The sequence below is a fragment of the Xenopus laevis genome, chromosome 2L, assembly GCF_017654675.1.
Source record: "Xenopus laevis strain J_2021 chromosome 2L, Xenopus_laevis_v10.1, whole genome shotgun sequence".
Lineage (NCBI taxonomy): Eukaryota > Metazoa > Chordata > Amphibia > Anura > Pipidae > Xenopus > Xenopus laevis.
In genome coordinates this window covers 36,393,540-36,400,978 of record NC_054373.1, presented here as the reverse complement: position 1 = coordinate 36,400,978, position 7,439 = coordinate 36,393,540, and the positions used below count along the sequence as shown (strand labels likewise).

Here is a 7,439-nt window from a genome sequence, read left to right as displayed (position 1 = left end):
ATAATGGCTTTCACCATTCATACCTGCTAAAAAATGTTATCAAGAAAGCTAAAAATCTAATTTCAAAGCGCTTTAGTAAAAAAATACTTCAAAAACAATTTCAGCCTGTTGATATTATTAAATTAATAATATGGATGCCTTTTCAGTTCTCTGCATTAAAGCACTAAAGATTAGTGATGTGCAAAATAAATGAGCGAATTTCCAGCAAAATGGCGAAAAATTCATGAAACAGTGCCGGCGTCTCGTTTTTTGACGGCAGCGTCCATTTTTGACACCAGTGAATTTTCGCTGCGAATTTAATTGCCTGCAAAATAAATTTGCCTATCACTACTAAAGATTGTTAGGCATGTGACAGTACCTGCTAGTTAACCTGAAAGGCAGAACTGTTATTACTATGCTTTGTTTATATTGTGCTTAAATAGTCAATAGTGCTATTCAATTCAGTTTAAAAGAACATTATAATGATTATGAATTTGGATAAAAATATATATTGCTTTTATAGCCATCATGGTATCAGTGATTAAATAAAATGGTTATCTTTACAGTAAAGTACTACTATATTTATTTGCGTTGGCTGACTACATCCTCCCTCATCATTCCCCATGGCTCTCCTGTTATGTTAGCAACAATGGTGATTACAGGCATTGCCAATTGAACACGGCTGAAAAGAACTCCCAAGAGTCAAATTAACTCCCATCCACGAATGTAACTAATCTATCAAATAATCAGTTCAAAAAGTTGGTGTGGGAAAAGTCTCAACAAAATCGTGTGACAATTTGAATCATGTGACTTTTTTAAAATTTGACGCTCGAACCGTACGAAAACCAGCGCAAATCATGATGTCAAGAAACATCTTCAAATTGTAAAAGGGACATCTGCCATTGACTTCTACATGACTTTGACAAGTTTTTTGGATTTGGATTTTTAGCAACTTCGGGGGATAATAAATCTTGAAAAATTCTAGTTTCCTCATCCTCTAAAAATTCGAGTTTTTCCCTTTTAAAACCTCAACCAGGTTTAATAAATAGGCTCCTAAATGTGTAAATGACTATAAAAATTGGTTGTAGTGTTTACATTTTTTCTCTTGGCACATAATATAGATTTTATGTATTGTTTATACTATGCAATGTATACGCTGCATATGTAACAAGGACAATTGCAGAATTGTTGGAAGCTTTCAATGGATATCAATCAAGCCTTTTAGTTGTACGACTTTTAAGATCAAATCAGTCAAGATTATTGGGTCTTGAGATTTCTGCATGTGGCCAGTTAATACTGCAGTAATTATATGTTCACTAACATTGACTTTGATGTCTTCATAAGAAAGATGGGGATATAAGAGGTAAAAATATTACCAATTTGTCAAAGATGAGAAATGCCATTAATATGTCTTACCAAAACAAACTAGGATTGCTAGTAGTAGTACAGTAGTAGTGACAGTAGTATATCCCCAAACACCAATATTGTGGCATGTAGTGATCTCATTATACTGGACTGTGTAGCATAAGATCAAAGAATATAACTGTCACCCCTGAATATTTAGGCCATCTTGGAAAGCACAAATGCTAATACTTAAGTCTCTGTCCTTTAAAAAAGCATTGTCTATGATATTCAGCTAAATTATTGCTTTCATTTTCATTTTCCTCAAGTTCCTGAAAAAATTTTTTTTTGAAACATTAACGTCATATATACAATATGTGGCATTCACAAACGGATAAACTTCTAACATTATTCGTTGTGAAATAAGATCGCACTGTGAAAGTCTTATTCAAACACAGGAACAAAGGGAAACACGAGTAGCTGAAAGAGACCCTTAGTATGTTGAAATGAGGTACTACACATTGAGGACACATTTATTCAGCCATCAACCTATGATCTGCCAAGAAGATGCTTCTCACAAATCACTTCCATCGTTTCCTGTATTCTTTTTCATGCATGATTTCTTTTTAGGATGAGTGTACGTCAGTATGAGTTCAGTACTTCTCTGGAGATGGTTTGTAGTGATGAGGGCGGTGCTGTTTAAGATGAGGCCCTGGAATTTAAATTTATAAAAAATTGTTAGAATTTGACTGTTTTTATAGAATGTAACTATAAATATTCAAACCATTCTGCATCCCAACTGTATGTAATAATGAGTGTCTGGATTCGGAAGGCTCCTAATCATAATTTTAGCATTTGACTAAATACAAAATCCTCCACAAAAGATTTGGCCAATTACTAAACAGAATCTGAACCTTCACTGCATCACAGGTCAGGAGTTCTCCAGTTACATGACTTTATGTTCCGCTAAACCAAAAATACTGCAAAAATTGCTGTAATTCAGCTGAATCCTGAGCCGCATCTTGAAATTTCTGTATCCTTACAGAGATGTATATTATATAAGTTTAATGAAATACCCTCACAAGCATATTATGTTGTACTCTGGATAAGCTATTTGGTTTTCATTTTTCTCAATTATTACATTGAAAATTCATTAAAATCTAAGAAAATAAAATTTCTAACCTCCAGGAAAGATTGCTTATCCCTTTTCTGAATACTATGCTCAATTACTCATAGAGAGACTAGAACCAACTCACTTAAAAATAATGAAAATTTAATTTCTGTGCTCCAAAATGATAGTACAATGAAATAAGATGTTTTTGGTTAGTGGAATTAGAATCACATTTTTTTCAATTTTTAATCAAACATATTGACATCACACAAAAGAGCTTTAAAGGGAAAATATACCTCTTTTTTGACATGAGCTCATTCAGTTGTGCTTATACAAAAAGGTGCATAAACAATATATATACTTCCAGAAATAAACATTAATGTATTTTTTGCAAAAACATACACGATTCCGCAGATTGAAAGGAAACCATGATATTCATGTGAAGCACTTCTTAACTCCATTTAGGCCCACAGTGTAATGAAAGCCCTCGCTTATCTTGTTCCATTGTAAAGTGATGGATTCTGGTTCTGGAACTTGAAGTCTCTCTGTTTTCCATAGTGGGTGATGAACAGGTTCTCTGGAAACAGAGGGACTTCAAGTCCTAGGATTCATCACTTTACAATGGTGTAAAGGTAATGAAGGAGGTCAAATTATTCTGCCATTCTGTCACCTAAGGATGGGGGAGCTGGTCCTTGTAGTACAGAACAACTATAATTCTTTTCTTTCAATCTGTGGAATATTTCTAAATTACACTGTTTACACTGTAAATAATATAAAATTTCATTCCAGAACTAGCGAATGTATTTTTTTTAGTTGTAATATTGGTGTGCAGGCAGTCGTCTCAGGTCATTTTTCCTGATCATGTGCTTTCAGAAAGAGCCAGCACTTTAGGATTATTATTTATTAACATGTATTTATATAGCGCCAACATATTGCGTAGCACTGTAAAGTAACTGTGATTATACAACTACATCACATGAATTACATACATAGAATATATGGAGTAACAAACATCACAATCAATACAGGTACAAAGAGGTGAGGAAGGCCCTATGCATAGGCATACAGTCTAAAGGGAAGGGAGTAATACACAAGGTGTGGGAGTGGGCAAGATCGAAGTAAGTGGGTGAGAAATGTGGTGTTGTATGTGGTGTTGCGTTTGGTAGTTAAGCAGAGTGAGGGTAGGCTTCTCGAAAGAAGTGCGTTTTCAGAGATTTTTTGAAAGCAGAAAGGTTGGGAGAAAGTCGGACAGATCGTGGGAGAGCGTTCCAGAGGAGGGGTGCAGCCCTTCCAAAGTCTTGAATGCGAGCATGTGAGGAGGTAATGAGAGAAGAGTTGAGTAGCAGGTCAGTAGAGGAGCGAAGTAAGCGAGTGGGTGAGTATATAGAGATGAGTTCAGAGATGTAGGGTGGAGCAGAGTTGTGAAGTGCTTTGAAAGGATGGAACTGCTTTCTGGCAGGCTGTTGTTTCTCCTACTGAATGTGTCACAGTGGGACCTGGATTTTACTATTGAGTGCAGTTCTTACTGTAGATCTACCAGGCAGCTGTTATCTTGTGTTAGGGAGCTGCTATCTGGTTACCTTCCCATTGTTCTCTTGTTAGGCTGCTGGAGGGATCATAGCACAAGTCACATGACTGGGACAGCTGGAAAATGGACAATATGTCTAACCCAATGTCAGATTTCAAAATGAAATATAAAAAAATCTGTTTGCTCTTTTGAGACACAGATTTCAGTTCAGAATTCTGCTGTAGCAGCACTATTAACAGATGTGTTTTGAAAAAAAAAAAACATTTTTTCCCATGACAGTATCCCTTTAACAGGGCAAGCAAAATGGTTTGTCACATAGCTCCTCAGCCAGATCAGGGTAAATCTAAACTCTGTACTAATTTTAACAACAATGACAGCATTGGCTGTAATTGCTAATTAGCCTGTGTTTTGAGTGCAGCTTTACATAATAATAATAATTTCACCACTGCATATTTTGCACTAGCTTATCTAAGCATTCCACGAGTCTCAGGGGCAGCTTTGGAATTTGCTGTAAAAGAGTCCCAGTTCTTGAGATTGTTTTCCATTTCCCATTTTAAATGACATCCCAACATATGATATTTATATATTTTATTTTCTAATGACATCACTATGTTCATTTCTAAAAGACATTTGTCTAACGCTTCATCTGTTTACTGATTTGCATATGATTACATCTACAGGCAACAGAAAGCTTCCAGGGTAAATTTACATTTAGAAATAAAATGTAATTTTCCCATTTCAAGAATAAAAGCATCTTTCCATCAGCCAGTGCCTCACAATATTAAAATCAGTTTATCAAATATGGGCATGAGTGTTCTTTACCGGTACAGCTTACTTACGGTGAGGTAATGGGGGTAGGACATCTGGTGTTCGGAAAGATTTTATTGTTGCTGGACCTTCTCCTCCTGTTGTCAGTACCTGAACTTCCAATTTATAAAGCATTGATGGTCTAAGATTGTGAACTGTCAGCATATAATGATCCTGTAAACAAGCAAAGGTAGAATAAAGCCATGAATTAAAAATAATAGAAATGTATAAAGTGTTTTTAATGCTGGGATAACAATAAAGTCAATCAAATTAATACTCAGTTCTCTTAAAGTATACAGGATATTTAGAGGAGAGATATAACAATTACTGTATATTTTATAGGATATGTGAGTTCTCTTTTGATTTTTGATAAATACACCACTCAGTTCTTCATATCATCTGAACCAAATAACCATTATTCTCCTCCATGATTATCATACAGTTCAGATTTTTAATGGAGGGTAATTCGAAATATCATCTTTATTTTACATCTTAAAACAGTCACTGGCTCACCTTTGAGCACTTGACCAGAACCTTCTTAAAAATGTCCTCAGACATGGTCCAAAATATGGTCTCTGGATTATTTAAATACAGGTATGGGATCTGTTACCCATTTTCTAGAAAGCTCCAAATTACGGATAGGTTGTCTCCCATAGACTCCATTTTATCCAAATTTTTAAAAATTATTTCCTTTTTCTCTGTAATAATAAAACAGTACCTGGTACTCTTGATCCAAATTAAGATATAATTAATCTTATTGTAAGCAAAACCAGTCTATTGGGTTTATTTAATGTTTACATGATTTTTTAGGAGACTTTTAAAGTATGAAGATCCAAATTACGGAAAGAACTGTTATCTGGAAAACCTCAGGTCCCAAACATGCTGGATAATAGGTCCCATACCTGTACTACAAATAATTAAAGGAATTGTTCAGTATAAAAATAAAAACTGGGTAAATGGATAGGTTGTGCAAAATAAAAATATTTGTAATATAGTTAGCTAGGCAAAAATGTAATGTATAAAGGCTGCGAAAAATTTCGCTCATCACTAGTTACCACTACTGATAAAGTCCCAGGTCAATAATGCAGCACTTGCCTTCCAAATTTCCCTCTTTACCTGCTGCTTCCACACCATCACTCTGTTATATTATACTATCTGTCGCCTTTTTGGGTTCTGTTTAACAAGCAGTGAACAATGGTCCTGGTCTGTCTTATTATATTTGAAAATTCAATGTGATGAATGAATTATGCATTCATTAATTGATTAGTTATTGAACACATGTTATGAACAAGTCAAGTTAAAAGAAAATAAGTAGAAAATAGATTACCTCTATTGGAAAAATTATGGGAGAACAATCTGGAAAGGCTACACAGAGTAATGCCCGCCCCTATGAAAGTCCAAGAGATCCCCGAAACTCGCTATGGTTCTTTTGTGGCAGGCCCACCCCTCTACCTAACACAGATAAGTGAATGGAAAGGTAATGGGCACCTTACATCACCAGTAAAAAAGGCAGAAAAGCAAGCAAAGCATGGCTTGTATACTAGTATTTTGTCTGATTGAAGAATGGGTTAACACATTGCATCATATAGTCCTCTTTTCTCGGTAAATACAGTACAATAGCACATTTCAATTACAAAAATACAAATATAATTTATAAAATATTAAGAGAGAGAGAGAGTAGTAATTAACTTACAGCTGGCAATATCTGGGACTGAGAAATAATGCTGTTTGGCAAACTGTTCTGTCGGCTCTCTGTTGTTACTTCTGCCCATGTGACTTGAAAGCCTGTCATAGGCTGATGAAGATTGACTTTGGAGAGTTGCCAAGAAAAGTAGCCAGTAATATTACTCTCTTGTACATTGAAAGTTGCCGAGAGGTTTTCAGGTTTTGCAAGTACTTTGGAGACAGCTGGAGCTGAAAGGTATGAGAAAAATGCTGAAAACTTGCATAAATAGAAAAGAGAAGAATCTGATAACTTACAATGCAGAACAAATCTCTGATCATGTTTATACATTTATTGTTCTTTATACAAACAAGATCTGAACAACACAGTATAGCTAATGATGGGCAAATTTATTTGCCAGGCACGAATTCGCGGCGAATTTTGCAAAACGGGCGTGAAAAATTGTCGTCGGCATTAAAAACAGGCATCGGCGTCAAAAACGGGCGTTGGCGTCAAAAAACGGACACATGCGTCAAAAAACGGACGCCGGCGTCAAAAACGAGACGCCGGTGCCGTTTCGCAAATTTTTCGCCCATCACTAAGTATAGCCAATATAATAAGAAAATAATAAGAAAAAACTTAGGTTCATCATACACCAGGGGGCACATTTACTAAGCTCGAGTGAAGGATTCAAATGAAAAAAACTTTGAATTTCGAAGTATTTTTTTGGGTACTTCGACCATCGAATAGTCTACTACGACCTTCGACTTCGATTCGAACGATTCGAAGTAAAAATCGTTCGACTATTCAACCATTCGATAGTCGAAGTACTGTCTCTTTAAAAAATACTTTGACTACCAGTTAAAACCTACGAGGTTCAATGTTAGCCTATGGGGACCTTCCCCAGCACTTTTCTACGTTTTTTATGATCGAATAAAAATTCTTCGATCGATTAAAATCCATTGAATCGTTCGATTTGAAGGATTTTATAGTTCGATCGAACGATTTGC

At 35.4% G+C, this 7,439-nt stretch overlaps 1 protein-coding gene across 1 annotated transcript in view; it reads right to left on the bottom strand.

Annotated features, from left to right (window-relative positions):
• Nucleotides 1–988: 988 nt before the first annotated feature.
• The window catches only part of anos1.L (anosmin 1 L homeolog), a 129,113-nt gene continuing 122,662 nt past the window's right edge, over nt 989–7,439 (bottom strand). The window contains exons 12-14 of the mRNA XM_018246158.2: nt 6,460–6,680; nt 4,799–4,940; nt 989–2,032 (exon numbers count right to left, since the gene is read on the bottom strand). Coding sequence (XP_018101647.1) covers nt 1,974–2,032; nt 4,799–4,940; nt 6,460–6,680 — 422 coding nt within the window. The 3' untranslated portion in view covers nt 989–1,973. The remainder of the gene's footprint in view (nt 2,033–4,798; nt 4,941–6,459; nt 6,681–7,439) is intronic.